Source organism: Polyodon spathula, chromosome 60 (assembly GCF_017654505.1).
Source record: "Polyodon spathula isolate WHYD16114869_AA chromosome 60, ASM1765450v1, whole genome shotgun sequence".
Taxonomy (NCBI): Eukaryota; Metazoa; Chordata; class Actinopteri; order Acipenseriformes; family Polyodontidae; genus Polyodon; species Polyodon spathula.
This window is the reverse complement of record NC_054593.1, coordinates 356,291-378,808: the sequence shown is the minus strand read 5'-3', so window position 1 is coordinate 378,808 and position 22,518 is coordinate 356,291. Positions and strand designations below refer to the sequence as shown.

General features: G+C 40.7%; 1 protein-coding gene across 1 annotated transcript; it reads right to left on the bottom strand.

The window, feature by feature from the left end:
- Nucleotides 1-4,199: 4,199 nt before the first annotated feature.
- On the bottom strand, nucleotides 4,200-11,109 carry LOC121307883 (NEDD4-binding protein 2-like 1). The gene is made up of 4 exons (XM_041240199.1): nucleotides 10,824-11,109; nucleotides 9,287-9,435; nucleotides 6,362-6,450; nucleotides 4,200-4,310 (listed from the first exon to the last, which is right to left on the bottom strand). The coding sequence occupies exons 1-4, from the start codon at nucleotides 10,910-10,912 to the stop codon at nucleotides 4,215-4,217; spliced, it is 423 nt and encodes a 140-aa protein (XP_041096133.1). The 5' UTR covers nucleotides 10,913-11,109; the 3' UTR covers nucleotides 4,200-4,214.
- Between the last annotated feature and the right edge of the window lie 11,409 nt (nucleotides 11,110-22,518).

Below are 22,518 nucleotides of genomic sequence, written 5' to 3'. Positions count from 1 at the left end.
TGTAAAAAAGTGCCTCCTATTTTCTGCACTGAATGCCCCTTTGTCTAATCTTCATTTCTGACCCCTGGTCCTTGTTTCTTTTTTCAGGTCAAAAAAGTCCCTTGGGTCGACATGGTCAATACCTTTTAGAATTTTGAATGCTTGAATTAGGTCGCCACGTAGTCTTCTTTGTTCAAGACTGAACAGATTCAATTCTTTTAGCCTGTCTGCATATGACATGCCTTTTAAGCCCGGAATAATTCTGGTCGCTCTTCTTTGCACTCTTTCTAGAGCAGCAATATCTTTTTTATAGCGAGGTGACCAGAACTGCACACAATATTCAAGATGAGGTCTTACTAGTGCATTGTACAGTTTTAACATTACTTCCCTTGATTTAAATTCAACACTTTTCACAATGTATCCGAGCATCTTGTTAGCCTTTTTTATAGCTTCCCCACATTGTCTAGATGAAGACATTTCTGAGTCAACAAAAACTCCTAGGTCTTTTTCATAGATTCCTTCTCCAATTTCAGTATCTCCCATATGATATTTATAATGTACATTTTTATTTCCTGCGTGCAGTACCTTACACTTTTCTCTATTAAATGTCATTTGCCATGTGTCTGCCCAGTTCTGAATCTTGTCTAGATCATTTTGAATAACCTTTGCTGCTACAACAGTGTTTGCCACTCCTCCTACTTTTGTGTCGTCTGAAAATTTAAGTTTGCTTACTGTACCAGAATCTAAATCATTAATGTAGATTAGGAATAGCAGAGGACCTAATACTGATCCCTGTGGTACACCACTGGTTACCACACTCCATTCTGAGGTTTTTCCTCTAATCAGTACTTTCTGTTTTCTACATGTTAACCACTCCATGTACATGTGTTTCCTTGAATCCCAACTGCGTTCAGTTTGAGAATTAATCTTTTGTGCGGGACTTTGTCAAAAGCTTTCTGGAAATCTAAATAAACCATGTCATATGCTTTGCAATTATCCATTATCGATGTTGCATCCTCAAAAAAATCAAGCAAATTAGTTAGACACGATCTCCCTTTCCTAAAACCATGTTGACTGTCTCCCAGGACCCTGTTACCATATAGGTAATTTTCCATTTTGGATCTTATTATAGTTTCCATAAGTTTGCATATAATAGAAGTCAGGCTTACTGGTCTGTAGTTACCTGGTTCAGTTTTGTTTCCCTTTTTGTGGATTGGTATTACGTTTGCAATTTTCCAGTCTGTCGATACCACCCCTGTGTCAAGAGACTGTTGCGTGATCTTGGTTAGCGTTTTGTAAATTACTTCTTTCATTTCTTTGAGTACTACTGGGAGGATCTCATCCGGCCCAGGGGATTTGTTTATTTTAAGAGCTCCTAGTCCCTTTAACACTTCTGACTCAGTTATGCTAAAGTTATTTAAAACTGGATAGGAACGGCATGACATGTGGGGACTTTCCAAAATGTTTTTCCAATATTACAACAGCAAGAGAACATTCAAAGAGGAGATTAAATGTTTTAGAGATACAAATGGCAAAATCGTAGATGAACAAAAAAAAATAGGAAATATATTAAATGATTACTTTTCACAGGTTTTTACAAAGGAAGATACTGACAACATGCCCCACATGTCATCCAGTTCCTGTCCAGTTTTAAATAACTTTAGCATAACTGAGGCAAAAGTGTTAAAGGGACTAGGAAAATTACCTATACGGTAACAGGGTCCTGGGAGACAGTCAACATGGTTTTAGGAAAGGGAGATCGTATCTAATTAACTTGCTTGATTTTTTTGAGGATGCAACATCGGTAATGGATAATTGCAAAGCATATGACATGGTTTATTTAGATTTCCAGAAAGCTTTTGACAAAGTCCTGTGTGAGGCGAGAGTGTATTAAATGGAATGTCCAGACAGTAATTTATGTGTACAGAAATAAAATAATTTATTTTTATTTTCTATACACAACAAAAAGGATTAAATAACAAACGAAAAACAAAATGGTGTGAGGGAAGGAGTGCAGGGGTGAAATCCAAAACAAACTGATGACTCGTCTTTAATTTGTCTTCGTGGTGATCATAAACAAAAAAAAAGACAAAAGAAATGTTAGTATTTCAAAAAAACCCGCTGCACAAAACCAGTATCTCCCTTCACCCGTGACTCCTCCTACTTTTACTTTCGGACCAACCCCGAACACAGTAGTACGTTCCCTTTAGTATGTAATGTCCCGCCTCTGTAGTCAGTGGAACACCAATCCCCAACCGACACGTGTCCTTCTCCTTCACTTGACTCCAGTGGCTGGAAGTTACATACTCGTACTTCCGCCCCTCACCAAGGTGCCGCCCCTCAAAGATGACTTTTGCCATGGTCACGAGATCTTGGTAAGGGAAGTCCCGAGTTGGTTTGATGCCACCTACTGTCGGGAGGCTGAATCACAGACCGAAACCCCTTTGACTCATCACATCCTGCAAAAAAGATTAATTCTCAAACTGAACGCAGTTGGGATTCAAGGAAACGCAAGTACATGGATTAGGGAGTGGTTAACATGTAGAAAACAGAAAGTACTGATTAAAGGAAAAACCTCAAAATGGAGTGAGGTAACCAGTGGTGTACCACAGGGATCAGTATTAGATCCTCTGCTATTCTTAATCTACATTAATGATTTAGATTCTGGTATATTAAGCAAACTTGTTAAATTTGCAGATGACACAAAAACAGGAGGAGTGGCAAACACTGTTGCAGCAGCAAAGGTCATTCAAAATGATCTAGACAAGATTCAAAACTGGGCAGACACATGGCAAATGACATTTAATAGAGAAAAGTGTAAGGTACTGCACGCAGGAAATAAAAATGTACATTATAAATATCATATGGGAGATATTGAAATTGGAGAAGTAATCTATGAAAAAGACCTAGGAGTTTTTGTTGACTCAGAAATGTCTTCATCTAGACAGCGTGGGGAAGCTATAAAAAAGGCTAACAAGATGCTCGGATACATTGTGAAAAGTGTTGAATTTAAATCAAGGGAAGAAATGTTAAAACTGTACAATGCACTAGTAAGACCTCATCTTGAATATTGTGTGCAGTTCTGGTCACCTCGCTATAAAAAAGATATTGCTGCTCTAGAAAGAGTGCAAAGAAGAGTGACCAGAATTATTCCGGGCTTAAAAGGCATGTCATATGCAGACAGGCTAAAAGAATTGAATCTGTTCAGTCTTCAACAAATAAGACTACGTGGCGACCTAATTCAAGCATTCAAAATTCTAAAAGGTATTGACAGTGTCGACCCAAGGGACTTTTTCAGCCTGAAAAAAGAAACAAGGACCAGGGGTCACAAATGGAGATTAGACAAAGGGGCATTTAGAACAGAAAATAGGAGGCACTTTTTTACACAGAGAATTGTGAGGGTCTGAAATCAACTCCCCAGTAATTTTGCTGAAGCTGACACCCTGGGATCCTTCAAGAAGCTGCTTGATGAGATTCTGGGATCAATAAGCTACTAACAACCAAACGAGCAAGATGGGCCGAATGGCTTCCTCTCGTTTGTAAACTTTCTTATGTTCATGGTCAGGAATGCACACCCCCGATTCTATCCAGCGATTTCCAGGCTATAGGTGAAGTGCCTTAGCTGGATGCACCACGTGGGTTCCCTTCATCAGTGCATTTAAAACTGTAAATGTACATGAGCATTGGGATGGAGAGTCGATCGATGAAGACTCCATCGACACCATCAGCACCAGGATCCATTCCAACTCATGGAATTGAATATCTCAAATCATAGAAATAATGAATGTGACAATTTGTCTTTTTTTTTTTCTCTGAAAGCACAGGGAAGCTGCTGTGTGCACCGCTGTGTGTGCCGCTGTGCGAGAAACAGAAACTAAAACGAACTATGAGAATTTTATTTTTTCTCATAGCATGTGAATGAGAGAATCTATGTATGAACCTTTTAGTATGCAAGTAAATACAACTTCCAGAGTTCATTTCGGCTACCGAGTCTCGTAATAATTTCTCACTTCAGTCACATGACATGGGGCCACTTTGACTATCGAAGTAATGCTAGTGTTAATGGTGCAGCAACTTTCATTTTTCTTAAATGCAGTCAGCATCTGGAAGCAAAACTAAATCAGTTGTTATCATTTGCAATATTTATAACTAAAATAAAACCTTTTTTTATATATTTTGTTCAGTTGAGGTTTTTTTTATTATTATTTTTAAGAATCGGAATTGAAATCAGACTCTCAAACTTCTGGAACCGTCCATCCATACCTGTACAGCTCGTCAACATTGTAGTTTCGTGGTTCTCTAACCCTGATATGATATTTGTAACGGAGACCCTGGAAAAAAAAACAAAACAGTGGACAGCAAGATCAGTTTTACATTTGGAATCTTATTAAGTTGTGTGGTAGGTTCTGCTAGTGAGTATGTAAATAATAGCTGGAGATGAGCTTCTTCGAGGAACTCAGGTACATATTTTATTTTATTTTTATACAGCACTGTTAATTTACAACAAAACAAAAACAAACTAAATAAAGCTTAGCTCCACTGGAAGCCTACCTTTGACTTCCTCAGCCCTTGCTATGCTAGGGTGGCTAATCCCTTTCCCTGGATTTAAATAACAAAGTAATTTCTCCTTCACTGCTACTGCTTGCACTCTCCTCTCCACGCTCTGTGCCAGCCACGCCCCCGAGCATGGGAAAATGACCCTTATATATTGGCTACCAAACGTGTTAATTTACTAATTCTTCCCTATTAAGGATCTGTCCCTGGAGCCAGCACTCTGCTCATGCAAAGGCTGACGTACACATTATCAGTAACTACACCACAGTTGTTATAGGTATATAACGTTTCCTGCTAGTGGCTTTGAGTTAAAAACAACTTATATAGTTATATAAATGATTAGGAAACAATTTAGTGGTGTCAGCCAATCAGCTTCCAGCTTTAGCAGGATGCATTAATAGACAATCGATGCCCACTGGAACTTCTCAGCACCAATCATGAATACAACTGAATCAATCCACGTTTATACCGGCTGAATTACATCGCTGTTTACAGCTAAACTGCATAATGACAAACTACCTGAACTCTATGTAATCCTTCATTGTTCTGGGCCCCGTCCCTGGGCTATTTATTTGTGTTGTATGTTGTATGTTAATGTTGGTGTATAGTCATTAGTACACGGGATATAAATGGGTCTGTGTAACACAAGTGTTTAAAATGTATATTTGTATTTAGGCACGAGGATTGCACAGCACTTCACCTGCAGGTAAAATGTAATAATATGTGAGCACAGGGAATTGAACTTTATTAATTCAAGTGCAATTGTACCGAGACTCCAGTTGACTGATTGATTAGCAATCGAGTCTCGGTACAGCTGCATAAAAGCAACATGTTTTCACCCACTTGGGGTTGTGTGTTCGGTGAGTGGAGAACGGGTGTGGAGAGGAGAGAATTAAAAACACAAGTAAAAGTAAATAATTGATTTAACTCACCGTGTTTGTCTGTTCGTCCGCTGTTTGTTAGTGTCTGTTTCGTTTAGTCTTAATTCAATTTGTTTGTCTATTTATGCCTGCACTCTATATTACTATAGCTAGAATACAGAATGATATGCAATAGTGTGTTTTATGTAAGAGTATTAATTTTGTCAGAGTTTGTCATTACAATGTATTGTGGGAGAGTGCTTTGGAGTAAGTATGATGTGCTTTCAGTTTGCCAGTATGAAATCAATTATATGAAGTACTGCTCTAATGCATAATTTCAGTTCAGTCTACCCCTGAAACTTCATCCATCCATTATCATAACTGCTTAATCCTTTAGACGGTCGCAGTAGCCTAACCTGACAGGCACAGGGCGCAAGGCAGGACTACACCAGGAGTCGCCAGTCCATCACAGGGAACCACACACACACGGTAATTGAAAGTGACAATCAACCTGAACATCATGTCTTTGGACTGTGGGAGGAAACCGGAGTACCTGGAGAAAACCCATGTGAACACGGGGAGAACATGCAAACTCCACACAGGACCTGGAGCTGTGAGGCAGCAGCGCTAATCATGACGCCACTGTGCTGCCACATGTTACATATTTAAAATAAGGTAAAAAAAAAATTATAAATAATTTAAAGCACTTACGGTTTTGGATATAAAGAATGATTTAAAAGCAGTTCTTTATCATAATAAAATACGCAGATGCATAAATTGCCACCTTCACACACCCCCAATAATGACTACCCAATGATTACCGTATACTCTGTGAGACAGGGTTCTTACTGTGCTGGATCAGGCAGGCAATCAGATGCAGAACATATGGAGGCAGAAAGAGACGCAGCTGTTTTTTAGTCCTGTGCAAATAGTACTTTAGATAACCTTGTATAAGTAATCTTCCTTACCATTTCAAAGTAGGGTTTCATTTCCCAAAGGTGGATGTTGGTGTTGACAATGATAACTGGATGTATTTTCTGTCTCATAGCTTCCTTAGCTAAAAATGTAGAAAAAGTTGGAAGACAGCAGTTGAATATTTGCCATTGAATACAACATCAAAATACAACTTCAAAATGACCTGGGGCTATATTTATCAACTGTGTGTATGCATGGCATTGCAACAGAAAATATGTGATTGATCAACATACAACTTTGCGTGGGAATGTTCGCAGGCTCACGCATACAACCTGTTCCTAGTGTCAGAATGATGGTACTGCAAGAAAAACTGCTCTAAACCTTATCATTCAGGACAAGATACACGTCACTGCATAATGAAAACAATTGCGTGTTGATCTGATATTTGATATTGATATTTTATATAATTAGACAAATATTATAATGATTATCCATGCAGTGATATCCTAGAGACCCCATTGTAGATTTTCTGTGCAACACAATCATGTTATCATATAGAATATTTCATTAGAATTTTTTTTATCCATTTGTTTTTTCACTATTTCTCATCATGTCCCTTCATTAAAACCTCTCTACTTGCAGTTTGTCCTTGCCTTGTACAGCATACTATGTGATTGATCCTGACAATCCACCATTTCTCGCACTGTGGATCCACAGCGAGGCCACCAGACCTGTAGCGCCGTTGGACAACACAGATCCACAGGCACCCTATCGGCCACAGGGGTCGCGGATGTGTGGTGAGCCGTGGATTCCCCTGCCGACCTAAACCCTCCCTATCCGGGCAGCGCCCGGTCAATTGTGCACTACCCCCTAGGAACTCCCGGTCATGGTCTGCTGTGACATAGCCTGCACTCGAACCTGCGATCCCCAGACTATAGGGCACATGCTGCACTCCACGTGGAGCACTTTTATTGGATGTGCCACACAAGAGCCCCCAAAATAAAACATTTTTGTTAGTCTTTTCTGTTATCCATCCATTCATTATCATAACTAGTGATGGCTTTCTGCATGAGGTATTAATGATGTTATTAATTGTAAGTTTTACATTGTATGTGTGTCTTTTATAGTTAAGTTCTTTTTAATCATTGTTTAAATTGTGTGAATGTGTTTTTATAGTCGTTTTAATGTGCTTACTAATTCAGTTGCTTTAATATGCTTTTATATTAAGGTTCTATACAGTATTGTGTAAGTTTTGAGTTCTTTCATTTCCCATTGGCAAAACCAGCTACGTGCAGTTTTGCATAGCCTAACACGACTGAAAGTCACAGATGGGTGTCTGAGCTAAATGCCAAAAGGCAGGAGATTAGCAGAGATAGTGTGAGATGGGGGAGGGGAACTGAAAGACAAGCTGGATGTGCAGTGCTAGGTACAACATGGTACGCAGCCCCCCTTTTCCCCTGCAGAGGGAATGTGCAATGATAGAGTGGAAACTTCTATCATTGGACAGAAAACAAATGGGAGTGGAGTCAACAGTTGTTTAGAAAGGTATAAATGCCCAAAATGATAAAGTTTTGTGAGTCTTTTCATCTCTTTCGAATTGACTCCATTGATATCTGTGCTTTCTGATACAAACGTATGTACTGAGGCCTTGTCCAAAGTCTGTTTAAATCTTGTGCTTATATGATTGTATTGGAGGTATACCTTTCTTGTATATAAAGTGTTTTTAAATCAAAAGCCATTTGTCAGCTTAATCTTTTTCACTACTGCTTATTCCTTTGGAGGGTTGTGGTGAGCTGGAGTCTAACCCAGCAGACACAGGGTGCACGGCTTGACTACGACCTGGACAGTCCATCACAGGGCACCACACTCACAGAAGTGCAACTTAGAGTGACCAATCAACCTGAACAGCATGTCTGGACTGTGGGAGGAAACTGGAGTATCTGGAGAAAACCCACGTGAACACGGGGAGAACATGCAAACCCCTAGGCTGGAATTGAACCTAGGACCCTGGCGCTGTGAGGCAGCAGTGTTTACCACCACGCCACCATACTGCACCCATTTCTTTTATGCATTGCTAAAACCGTAGTTAGATGTGCAGTCTATTAACATTTTCATTGAATTTGCTGCATGTTTTTTGCCTCAACTTAAACCAGCACGTTTTTAAAAACTTCTCTGCCGATACCACATTGCTATTCTGTGTATTGTTGCCACTGTGATGGCGAACCAAATAGTTTGTATTCTACCTCTACTTAGATACAATCACCTCTAGGCATCTGTAAATCTTTTCATCTAGTCTTTTCACTGTGTGTTTAGTTTTTTTGTAGTATGTAGCAGAAACATGGCCACATTACCAAGAGTGTTCCCCCCCCCCTCCCTTTCTGCTTTTACTAAATGTTTGCCGATTTTTTTTATCCAAATCTCAGATGTATGGTGACATTGACTGGTTGAATTGACACAGCATGACCCATATTTGTTATTGATATTTCAGATCCAAGATGAATAATCCAGTATAACATGGCGATTGCATATGCATTATATGGCAACTTTGATTTGTGAAACACTTACTAGAAGTTACCAGAAAACCGTCATATCTCAGGAACTATTAGGAGAACACTGCTCCGATTTCAGATTTTCCATGAAACCACTTTTACGGTTTGCCAATTCTGTCCAAATCTGAACACCAACCTGCAGCTAATTATCAGTCATAAGACTCAACAAAGTCTGCACACTTTGTTTAGGGTCATCAGAAAGAAATTTACTGTACCATTCAATGACCTTTTTCTCTAACACAGAAAGTACTGATATCCTTCTCCACTACTGCTAATACAGCTGTGTCAGATCTTACAATGTGTGAAACATTTAGATTTAAGTGTGCATATGAACACTGTAACCTCTGTGTGTAAGAACACTTTGAGTAATGCGTCTCCCACACCATTGATAAAATAGGTCCCTGGACACACAGGCAGCAGTGGACACACCTCGTATCTTATTCCATGCATGAGCTTCATCAAGTTTACTTTCATCAAAGTACACGTTATCTCCTTTTATGAAATAATCAAAAGCTCTGAAGATGTTCTTCTTCTTCGCTTCTTCATATTTACACTCTTCGTATTTTCTTAGTATTTCCCTAAAAATGGAAATAATGTTAAATTGAATAACACACTTACTAAACATCATTGTGTAATATTTACCAATAAAGTCAACAAACACAACTCGTTAAGGCTTTGAAAAAATTGTTGTCCCAGGCCATACCCTCATGTGCTGTATACATGAATAGTTACTAATAATTCGGTACAATGAGACAAGCATCAACACAGCAAACACATAACATCTCAAGAGGTCGGAAAAACGTTACAGCCAGAACAATTTCACATAACATTTTCTAGATTTTATCAAAACATTTTGTTGTTTTAGTAAAATGCTGTAATGACCTTTTAAAATGTTTTTATATAATGTTAAATGATAACATTATAAAATGTTTCTCAGCCTCTACATTTTCATATCATAAAAGATTACAAAAAAACATTTTCATCGTGTTTGCCAAAATGTTTTAAAAACGTTTTTATGAAATCATTCTGTTTGCTGGAAAGGCACCATGACCTGTGTACTTAAAAGCATAATTTTGGTTGTACTAAAGGTTACTAAAAAAAAAGTTTTGGGGTGTTAGATACTTCTATATGCATCTGTGTGGCGTATAACGTACACATCAATAAAATAATCAGAAACACATTCAATACATACAAATGCAACATCATTTATACAATTATTTCTTGAGTATTCAGTTCAGCGTAATGATTAAACTCATCGTAGCTACCTTTTTAACATTCTACACTGAAACCAATGGGGGTTGTCAGCACGTAGACTATACTAAGAATTGATCATTTACTGACAAAAAAAAGTTATTGTTATTATTATTTATTAGACAATAGCCTAGTTTCATGTTAAGCTTATTATTTATTAATATCCCTAGTTTCATGTGTAAGCAGGTATTAATCCACATTGTCCACAATGGGGGGGGGGGGGGGGGGGGGGGGGGGGGGGGGGGGGGGGGGTGGGGGGGGGGGTGCCCCCCCCCCCCCTCCCCCCCCCCCCCCCCCCCCCCCCCCCCCCCAGAACAAATAATCCCCCCCCCCCCCCCCCGCACACCCCCCCCCCCCCCCCCCCCCCCCCCACCCACCACCCCCCACCCCACACACACACACACACACACACACACACACACACACACACACTTTCCAGTATTCAGGCACAATTGTTCATTGTGCATATGGCACATCGTTTATTTTATTTTTTCAACCATAACTCAAACCCCAAACCTAATCCCAACCTTAACTTGAACACAAACGCAGGGAACTTCAAAAAGGGTTTCTCCGCACCAGATAAATTAAGCACAAACTAGTTTGTTTTCCTGAGCAGCCTACCTGTAGAGGCGCTGGACAGGAGACTAGCTGAATCGGTGGTCTCGCCTGCAACACACTACAACTACCGCAGCATCAGTCAATACACTATACTTACTCTGCTAGCTGTTTTTTCCCTGATCCTGAAGGGCCTCTCAAGATGTAAAGATGCGGTCTATTGCGATGTCTTCCCAGACCATCACCCATCGCTTCTCCGTACTGTGATCTTGGGTACTGAACTGAACCGCCTGGCACTGCAATCACTCTGCTCTCTTAACTTTCGTTTTCCTTTCTTGTACTTGAAGACCGTTAATTATTTTACCCACACCAGGCAGTCAATAACCAGGGCGCCAATGGGGGCTGGGTCACCGCCCCACCCCAAGCTCTGAGCATTTAAAAAAAAACAAATCAAATAGTTTGTTTGAGAGGTTTGCAATCCACCCCAAATGTGGGGCGGGAAGGGGCCCGGGCACAAGTCGCTCCCCGGGGGCAGGGGGCAGGGGGCAAGGGTCCCCCGTCCCCCCCATGAGGTTTAACTTCCTATGTTTATGGAAAACGAATAATGTATGCAACTGCGCTTTTTTGTTTTGTTTTGCGTGACCCTCGAGCTATACCGTAGTTAACAGTTATGCCAGGAGCGAGCAACGTCAGTCATTCAGTGCAGTGTAATGCGCCTCAGCCGAGCTAAAACTGCACTGCTGTTCAAAGAAAATATATCATTATTCTATCTGCCTGACTTTAAAAATAAAGAGAGAGAGAGAGAGAGTTTTGACTTTTAAGATCCTTTATTTAAATATTCCAAATAAAATTCATTAAAATTCAAATAAAGGTAAAACACAACAAAAGTTAAGATTCCTACTGCCTCAGCAGAATTAAAAAAATCCTAAAATACATCATGTTCTCCATAAAAACAGATTTTAAACAAAATAAAAGTACCATTAAAAAATCAATATACAAACAGTGTTTTTTCCTTGTTGAAAACAGATTAAAGCCAAAATAAAAACACTGTAAAAAAAAAATTAAATTAAAATTAGAACAAAAACTGGAGCTCCCCCTCCTCACTCACAGCACACAAGGCGTCTCCCACACACCACCTCTCCTGGAAGTCCTCCAGGTTACTGACCAGTTTAAAATACTCAAACTCTACTCTGATTTGGCTGACCACGAGCATCCTGAACTGAACCACTAAACTGGTCAGTCCAGAACCAGAGAGGTGATTTTTCCTTGTCTTTAAACAGCCAATTTTGCCTGTCCAATTAAACAATTAATAAAAACACACCTGTTTTTCATTTTAAAACTGTACAGAACCCCCAAAATAAAAAGCTCCTTACTAAAAACAACCCCTAAATTATTCAGGATTCCTTGCAGTAAATTAAAAAGTGGCCTCAGCCTCTCACACTCACTGTAGGCATGAAAGAGAGTTTCCTCTGTTGAGCAAAAAGCGCACTGCTCACTGATGCTGGGGTCCACTCTATGGAGAAACCTGCCTGTGGACACAATGCAGTGTAGAATCTTCCACTGCAGGTCCCCCACTCTCTTGGCGAGAGGCGGCGTGTACAGCACCCTCCAGACCAGCCTGTGCCCCTCCTCTACAGCCAAGTAAGCTCTCCACTTGGAGTCTACCAGACCCCTTAGCCTACTATACTCTGTGGCGTTAACACACAATTTGTATATATGTTTTGCTATTCATTGTGTGAAAGACAATTTCCTCCACATTCTGCAATTTAAGCAAAGTCCCTCCATTCTCTCCACCCCCCTCTCCTTCCTCACCTACTGCTGGTGACACGATCATCCCTGGAAATAAGGAAAGCTGTCTCTGCTCTGTGCCTTTGGACAGCTCCTCCCTCAGGACTGCCTTGAGCCGCGGGGAGAGGCAGCCCCTCAACTCACCCATCAGTCTTTCTGCAAGCCTCTCTGAGTGCCAGCCTAGCTGTGCAGTTAGCTGGGAGGCAGTTAGCCAGAACGAGAGCTCAAGGTTTAACAGGTGGATCATCCTGGTTACACCTGCTTTTAAAAAACTGGCACAGAGCGTCATTGACTGGAGGAACTTAACTGGAAAGAGTGGATTAAAAAATAGGGGCTCCTCAAACAGGTCCTGCCCTGTCAAGGACTCCTGTCAAGGACTCCAGCCTCTTCCAATGAGCCTCCTCCTCAGTGTACAGGAGTCTGTGAACCGCCTGCAGTCTGAAGGCTGCCACCCTGCTGGCAATGCTGACTAGCCCCTGCCCCCCCTCATCACTAGGGAGGTAGTGGACTGCCGGCCTCAACCTGCGTCTCCCGCTCCAAAAGAACTCCAGCAACACTCTCTGGATCTCCTTCACCAGGCCCTGGGGTGGGTCCAGGCATACCAGCTTGTGCCACAAGCTAGAGGCCACCAGATTATTAATAACAAGCACCCGGCCCTTGAAGGACAGTTGAGCCAGCAGTCCCTTCCACCTCTGCAGCCGCCCCCTCACCCTGTCCAACAAACCCTCCCAGTTCTTTTTCATGTAGTTTTCTGTTCCGAGGTGCACCCCCAGCACTTTAATGCCTGTTCTGTTCCATTTCAGCCCCTCAGGCAGGAAAGGAGGGGTGCCCTCATCCCAGCTGCCTGACAGGAAGGTGTCACATTTTGCCCAGTTTACTCTGGCAGAAGATGCTCTCTGGAACTCATTTAGAGTCTGCTGCAGTGCTTGGACATCTGCATCCCCACTCACAAACACAGTCACATCGTCTGCATAGGCAGACACCTTCACTGTGGCAGAGGAGGGTGTGGAGGGCGAGGAGGGCACTGTCCATCCAGCTAACCTGACCCTCAGCAGGTGCAGCAGGGGCTCTATAACCAGTGAATACAGCATACCAGACAGGGCACAGCCCTGCCTTATACCCCTGCACACTGGGAAGGGCTGACTCAGCCCATTGTTGATCTTTAAAATACTAAAAATGTTGGAATATAAAAGCCGAATATAAGAGATAAAACCAGGGCCGAACCCGAAGGCCTCCAGTATTTTAAAGAGGTAGGTGTGGTCGACTCTATCGAAAGCCTTCTCTTGATCCAGGGAGATCATTCCTACATTCAAATCACAAATATCACTTACAGTTAAAAAATCTCTAATAAAAAATAAGTTATCAAAAATAGAGCGACCCGGTATACAATATGTTTGATCCATATGTATTACAGTTCCAATAACACTTTTTAATCTATTAGCGATTGTTTTGGATAAAATCTTTAAATCAGAACATAAAATTGACACAGGTCTCCAATTTTTAAGCTGGCATAGGTCTCCCTTCTTGGGCAGCAGTGTAACCACTGCCCTACGGCAGCTAAGAGGCAGTTCCTTGTGGCTGAGGCTCTCTCTCAGAACCTGGAGCAAATCCTTCCCCATTATATCCCAGAAAATATTATAAAATTCTGTTGGCAGTCCATCGATCCCGGGAACCTTTCCACTGGAAAGCTGCTTGACAGCGGCGGTCATCTCCTGGTGGGTCAGCGGTGCGTCCAGCTGAATCTGCTCCTTCTCACTGAGGCTGGGTAACCCCTGGAGCAGCCGCTCAGTGTCCTCTATGTTGCACAGTTCTTTATTATAAAGTTCCTTGTAAAAATGCACCGCCTCTCTGCTGATTTCCTCCCAGGTGTGCAGTTCTTTCCCACCAGGAGTCCTGATACAGCACAGCTGTCTACTGTCCGCTCTCTTCCTTTCCAGGTTGAAGAAGAAACTAGTGGGGGCATCCATGTCTCTCAACTCCATGAATCTGGAACGCACAATCGCCCCCTTCACTCTTTCCTTCAGCAAGCTCCCCAGCACGATTTTCTGCTCTTTTAGGTTCTCCAGGGTCTGTTCTTTAAATTCTGAATTTAAACTTTCCTCTAGGAGGAGGATTTTGGACTCCAGTTCTCTCACGGCTGTGTTCAGTGACCTGGTTGCATTTATAGTATATTGTTGACAAAAACATTTTATTTGTATTTTGCCAATGTCCCACCACTGTCTTAAATCTTTATACTGTGTGTTTTTTCTTTTTTCCAAATTATCCAAAAAAGTTTGAATTGTTGCTTGAATTTTACATCTTGTATTAATTTTACATTGAAATGCCAGTAAGATGCTCTGTGGGGTTCTTATTGAATTATTACTGTTATTAATAGACAGTGGTGGTCAGAGAGACTACTGCAGATGATTCTTGCTTTGATAAATTTATTTAAATCATTTTTAGAAGTATAAAACCGTTCTAGTCTTGCTCTATATACACAGTCTGTGTGATACTGAGACCAGGTGTATTGTCTTGAACTGGGGTGCAGGCATCTCCATATGTCAACCAGGTCACTGGACTCTAACAATGCAGCCAACTCTCTGGAGGACTGAGGGTGTGGTTCATCATTATTTCTATCAATATTAAAATTAGCAGTACAATTAAAATCTCCTCCTAGTACCACCACATCGTTATTATTAATATTAAAAAGAGCTTGCTTTAATTTCTTAAAAGATAAAATTCGTGATGCAGGAGCCGACTCTTCCTCCCGCTCACCCCCAACACCCCCGACTTCCTCCCCGCCAGCATCGCCCTGATCCTGCCCAGTCTCCGCTCTAGCTTCCCTTCTCGGGCAGGCTTTCCTCTGGTGTCCCTGTTCTCCATAGTAAAAACACCTCATCGTTTCGGAACTGACAAACACCACACAATTCATCCCTTCCACATTAAAATTCCAGGCAACATTAATGACTTGATTAGGATCATTTAGTAAGACAAACGCCTGCCTTCTAAATGACATGACGTGCCTAACACTGTTATTTTTGCACCCCAGCAGGATTCCCTAAATCGGGGACACCAGTTAATCAAAACAAGCTAAATTCTTTTCTAATTGCTCATTTTTTTAAAAACGGAGGCACATTAGAAATAATAACTTTCGTTACCGGGGTTACCAGAGGGGAAACCTGAACAAATTCACCTTACACTGTAAATCCTTCCTCTACCAGCTTGTGTACCAGAGACACCTCCACTAAAAATACTACCAGTGCTTTATTCATTCTTGACGCTGACATAATATTCTCAAACCCCAGCACCTCTCCTACTGCCAGCAGGCACTCCTCCACTGAGAGTTGTCGTTTCTTTAGTATTGTAAACAGTAATAATATCCATTCTTTCTTGAAACAACGATCAACCATTTGCTCTGACCTTTGGTCAAAACCAAAGCAACGGATAACAAGGGGGTGTTGCAGGACAGGCGTGTCATTTTCTATCGGGTGTTCCATGCATTAATATGAAATTCAGATGTGTGAAACATTATGCCCTTACACTTGTGAATTATTAAAACAATGTATTAACCACCTATCAGTCATTTGTTTGTACCGATGTGACGACTACTACCGGGTCCCTGTTGGGAGCCGAGTTCAGTATAGGGTTAAATAAATGGCAGTAGCATGTTCTTTATTCATTTGATAGTTTACTGGGATGATAAATTTACTGACTGGGGAAAATAAATCACTGTAACCTTTAAAACCTGACCGGCTTCCTGACGATGAACACCAGTAATTAATTAACACTAAAACCGCCACGGTAGTCGTTTGGACCGTTTACACTTTTAAAATTTAAATTACTCTGTCGTGTGTTAAAGACTGCCTCGTTAAACTGCTTTGGTTGTCTGTTCTTGACCTAAATACATGTATTAAATATCCTGAGCAATTCAAGGCGTTTGAAAGTCAGAATCATGTCACACTTGTGAATTATTAAAAAAAGTTATAAGCACTTCTACCTTTATTAGAAGTTGCTGGGATGATAAAAGACTATTCACTGTAACCTTTTGACCGGCTTCCTGACGATGAACACAGTAATTAATTAACACTAAGCCACGGTAACATAAGAAATTATAAGAACATAAGAAATTTTACAAACGAGAGGAGGCCATTCGGCCCATCTTGCTCGTTTGGTTGTTAGTAGCTTATTGATCCCAAAATCTCATCAAGCAGCTTCTTGAAGGATCCCAGGGTGTCAGCTTCAACAACATTACTGGGGAGTTGATTCCAGACCCTCACAATTCTCTGTGTAAAAAAGTGCCTCCTATTTTCTGTTCTGAATGCCCCTTTGTCTAATCTCCATTTCTGACCCCTGGTCCTTGTTTTTTTTTTCAGGCTGAAAAAGTCCCTTGGGTCGACACTGTCAATACCTTTTAGAATTTTGAATGCTTGAATTAGGTCGCCACGTAGTCTTCTTTGTTCAAGACTGAACAGATTCAATTCTTTTAGCCTGTCTGCATATGACATGCCTTTTAAACCCGGAATAATTCTGGTCACTCTTCTTTGCACTCTTTCTAGAGCAGCAATATCTTTTTTATAGCGAGGTGACCAGAACTGCACACAATATTCAAGATGAGGTCTTACTAGTGCATTGTACAGTTTTAACATTACTTCCCTTGATTTAAATTCAACACTTTTCACAATGTATCCGAGCATCTTGTTAGCCTTTTTTATAGCTTCCCCACATTGTCTAGATGAAGACATTTCTGAGTCAACAAAAACTCCTAGGTCTTTTTCATAGATTCCTTCTCCAATTTCAGTATCTCCCATATGATATTTATAATGTACATTTTTATTTCCTGCGTGCAGTACCTTACACTTTTCTCTATTAAATGTCATTTGCCATGTGTCTGCCCAGTTCTGAATCTTGTCTAGATCATTTTGAATGACCTTTGCTGCTGCAACAGTGTTTGCCACTCCTCCTATTTTTGTGTCGTCTGCAAATTTAACAAGTTTGCTTACTATACCAGAATCTAAATCATTAATGTAGATTAGGAATAGCAGAGGACCTAATATTGATCCCTGTGGTACACCGCTGGTTACCACACTCCATTCTGAGGTTTTTCCTCTAATCAGTACTTTCTGTTTTCTACATGTTAACCACTCCCTAATCCATGTACATGTGTTTCCTTGAATCCCAACTGCATTCAGTTTGAGAATTAATCTTTTGTGCAGGACTTTGTCAAAAGCTTTCTGGAAATCTAAATAAACCATGTCATATGCTTTGCAATTATCCATTATCGATGTTGCATCCTCAAAAAAATCAAGCAAGTTAGTTAGACACGATCTCCCTTTCCTAAAACCATGTTGACTGTCTCCCAGGACCCTGTTACCATATAGGTAATTTTCCATTTTGGATCTTATTATAGTTTCCATAAGTTTGCATATAATAGAAGTCAGGCTTACTGGTCTGTAGTTACCTGGTTCAGTTTTGTTTCCCTTTTTGTGGATCGGTATTACGTTTGCAATTTTCCAGTCTGTCGGTACCACCCCTGTGTCAAGAGACTGCTGCATGATCTTGGTTAGCGGTTTGTAAATTACTTCTTTCATTTCTTTGAGTACTACTGGGAGGATCTCATCCGGCCCAGGGGATTTGTTTATTTTAAGAGCTCCTAGTCCCTTTAACACTTCTGCCTCAGTTATGCTAAAGTTATTTAAAACTGGATAGGAACTGGATGACATGTGGGGCATGTTGTCAGTATCTTCCTTTGTAAAAACTTGTGAAAAGTAATCATTTAATATATTTGCTATTTTTTTTTCTTCATCTACGATTTTGCCATTTGTATCTCTTAAACATTTAATCTCCTCTTTGAATGTTCTCTTGCTGTTGTAATATTGGAAAAACATTTTGGAATTGGTTTTAGCTCCCTTAGCAATGTTCATTTCTATTTCTCTCTTGGCCTTTCTAACTTCCTTTTTGACTTGTGTTTGCAGTTCTGTGTACTCTTTCTGCGTACTTTCTTTTTGGTCCTTTTTTAATGCTCTGTAAAGTGCCTTTTTTCGCTGAATATTTTTTTTTAATTGATCTATTAAACCATTTTGGCAATTTAGTTTTACATTTAGATTTGTCTACTTTAGGGATATAATTGTTTTGCGCCTCTAGTACTACATTTTTGAAGAACAACCATCCTTCTTCTGTGGGTGTTTTCTCTATTTTACTCCAATCTACTTCTGTTAGTCTCTGTTTCATGCCTTCATAGTTTGCTTTTCTAAAATTGTAAACCTTAGCTTTAGTCATTACTTTTGGGGTTTTAAAAAACACTTCAAATGAGACCATGTTGTGGTCTGAGTTTGCCAGTGGTTCTCTGACCTCTGTTTTAGTTATTCTGTCTCCGTTATTTGAAAAGACTAAATCAAGGCATGCCTCCCCTCTAGTCGGTGCCTTGACAAATTGTGTTAGGAAGCAGTCATTTGTCATTTCCACCATTTCAATTTCATCCGTCGTGCTACCCACCGGGTTTTCCCATTTTATATGGGGGAAGTTGAAATCCCCCATTAGTATGGCTTCTCCTTTGCTACACGCATTTCTAATGTCATTGTATAATAGATTATTTTGCTCACCGTCTGAATCTGGCGGTCTATAGCATGCTCCTATTATTATGCCCTTTGAATTTTTGTCCATTATTCTGACCCATATTGAGTTGGCTTTATTTTCTTTGTCCAGGTTTAACACCTGGGCTTCAAGACTGTTTCTTATGTATAGCGCTACCCCTCCTCCTCTTCTGTCCTGCCTGTCTTTCCTATACAGTGTATACCCACAAATATTATATTCGTCCCCATCAATCTCAGACAACCAAGTTTCTGTAACACCTATCACATCATAGTTACCTGTTAGTGCAGTAGCTTCAAGTTCTAGAATTTTGTTTCTGATACTTCTAGCATTTAGATAAATACATTTAATGGTTGTCTTACCTGAGTTGTTGTTCTTGTTTTGATGCGGTCTCCCTTCTGTTTTTTTGTTGATTTCTCCTCCCTTCCTTTCTAGTTTAAATGCTTCTGAACCTGCTCGAGGATCTTTTCTCCGAGTAGACTGGTTCCCTTGTTATTTAAATGCAGTCCATCCCGTCTATACAGATAGTCCACATTGTAGAATGTGGTCCAGTGATCAAGATAGGTGAAGCCTTCCCATGTGCACCACGTCTTCAGCCATGCGTTTTGATTAATTATTTCCAGCTGTCCATATGGTCCTTTGCAAGGTGCCGGTATTATACCAGAAAATACACAGTTTTGGTTTTCTCCTTTAATTTCCTTCCTAGCTCTCTGAATTTGTTTTGCAGGGATTTTGGTCTGTCTCTTCCAATGTTGTTTGTACCGATGTGGACGACTACTACCGGGTCGTCTCCTGTTCGTTCTAGGAGCCTGTCCACGTTCTCAGTGATGTGCTTGACTTTTTCAGCCTGAAAAAAGAAACAAGGACCAGGGGTCAGAAATGGAGATTAGACAAAGGGGCATTCAGAACAGACAATAGGAGGCACTTTTTTACACAGAGAATTGTGAGGGTCTGGAATCAACTCCCCAGTAATGTTGTTGAAGCTGACACCCTGGGATCCTTCAAGAAGCTGCTTGATGAGATTTTGGGATCAATAAGCTACTAACAACCAAACGAGCAAGATGGGCCGAATGGCCTCCTCTCGTTTGTAAACTTTCTTATGTTCTTATGTTCACTGTCAGAAACACAAAGAGACTTCACTCAGGAGGGGATATCTTCACTATTAGAGTTGCAAAGAGACTTCACTCCATGATGGGATCTCTTCAGTGTCAGAGACACAGAGAGACTTCATTCCAGGAGGGCATATCTTCACTGTCGGAAGTACAAAGAGACTTTACTCAAGGAGGGGATCTCTTCACTGTCAGAGACACAAAGAGACTTCACTCCGGAGGGTGTCTCTTCACTGTGAGACAGAGGCAGATCCTGACCAACCACCGGCTCAGAGATTACAGCCTGGTCTTTGAAAAAGGCAGACACAGGCAGACTTGTCTACCAGAAAGAACAGGCTCTGTGGTCACTGTGAGACAGGAGGTGTCGAGACAGAGATGCACTTTCTGTCCACTGTGATAAATACTCCCTAACAAGGGACACATTCATAATAAATGACTGTCTTCCTCCCAAACTTCCCACAATTGACTGCTCCAGAAATAGTGTCAGTTTTCCAGGGAGAGAGGCACATAGCCCCATTGCTGCCCAGTATGTATCCATCTGTCCCAGCCTAAGGGACATATAGAGACACCCTGCACAGGTGATTACTTTACTAACACTGCTCTGTGTTACATTCTGTATACCAGTGATCATCATCATCATCATCATCATCATTATTATTAATATTATTATTGTAAATATTACATTACATATCATATATTTCTTATATGATATGTAATGTAATTGCTTTGGCAACACTGCCGATGTCTGTCATGCCAATAAAACAACTTTGAATTGAATTGAGGGAGAGAGAGAGGGAGTGAGAAGATAGAGAGGGGAGAGGATAGAGAGGGGAGAGGAGTGGAGAGAGATGGAAACAGGGAGAGGAGTGAAGGAGGGGAGAGGGAGGGGAGGATAAAGATGGGATAGGAGGGTATGATGGAGATAGAGAGGACGGTGGGGATGGAAGAGGAAAGAGAGGGGAGAGGGTATAATTGCAGGAGGGAGAGGAGAGATGACAGTATGGAGGATAGGAGTGGAGAGGGATAGGGAGGGAAGAGGAGAGATGCAAGGGAGAGGTGAGAAGAGGGGAGAGATAGAGTAGTGTATGAGGGAGGGAGAGGTGAATGACGTATGATAGAGGGTGAAGAGAGTGAGGCGAGGGGGAAAGAGGAGTGTATGAGGGAGGGAGGGACACGAGAGGTGAGAGGGAGGGAGTAAATAGGAGATAGTGGTGAGATAGTGTATGAGGTTGGGAGAGGGAGGAGGGCATGAGGGAGGGAGAGGAGAGTGTGGATTTGATTTAGTTTTTTTCTTCTAAATGGGCTTTTAAATCACAAGTCTTATTTTTTCAATGCACAGCAGAAGTGACTACTTTATTAATGTGATACAGTCATGCACAATGATTGTAGTAAAGTGTGAGCAACATAAAATACTTTATTGTTCATTCTAGCTTTAATAAGGAGACTAGGAGCTCTTAAAATAAACAAATCCCCTGGGCCTGATGAGGTCCTTCCTGTAGTACTCAAAAAAATGAAGGAAGTTATTTACGAACTGCTAACCAAGATCATGCAACAGTCTCTTGACACAGCGGTTGTACTGACAGACTGGAGAATTGCAAACGTAATACCGATCCACAAAAAGGAAACAAAACCGAATCAGGTAACTACAGACCAATAAGTCTGACTTCTATTATATGTAAACTAATGGAAACTATAAATAGATCCAACATGGAAAATTACCTATATGGGAACAATATACTGGGAGAGTCATCATGATTTTAGAAGCGGGAGATTGTGTCTAACTAACCTTGATTTTTTTGAGGATGCAACATCAATAATGGATAATTGCAAAGCATATGACATGGTTTATTTAGATTTCCAGAAAGCTTTTGACAAAGTCCCAGATAAAAGATGAATTCTTAAACTGAATGCAGTAGAAATTCAAGGAAATGTCTGCACACGGATTAAAGAGTGGTTAAAATGTAGAAAACAGAAAGTACTGATTAGAGGAAAAACCTCAGAATGGAGTGTGGTAACCAGCGGTGTACCACAGGGATCAGTATTAGGTCCTCTGCTATTCCTAATCTACATTAATGATTTAGATTCTGGTATAGTAAGCAAACTTGTTGATTTGTAAAACAGAGTGAGTGGCAAACACTGTTGCAGCAGCAAAGGTCATTCAAAATGATCTAGACAAGATTCAGAAATAGACAAGATTCAGAAATGTGCAGACACATGGCAAATTACATTTAATAGAGAAAAGTGTAAGGTACTGCATGCAGCCCATACAAACGTAAATTATAAATACCAGGTGGGAGACAGTGAAATTGAAGAAGGAATCTATGAAAAAGACCTATGAGTTTATGTTGACTGTTATGAAATCACTTCATCTAGACAATGTGGATCTAGACC

Coding starts and splice junctions, on each gene's coding strand:
- LOC121307883 (XM_041240199.1), bottom strand. CDS start 10,912: ATGGGTGATGGTCTGGGAAGACATCGCAATAGACCGCATCTTTACATC. Junction 9,436..10,823: donor GGGAAAAAACAGCTAGCAGA/GTAAGTATAGTG, acceptor TTCCATTTTTAG/GGAAATACTAAGAAAATACG. Junction 6,451..9,286: donor TGCATGGAATAAGATACGAG/GTGTGTCCACTG, acceptor CTACATTTTTAG/CTAAGGAAGCTATGAGACAG.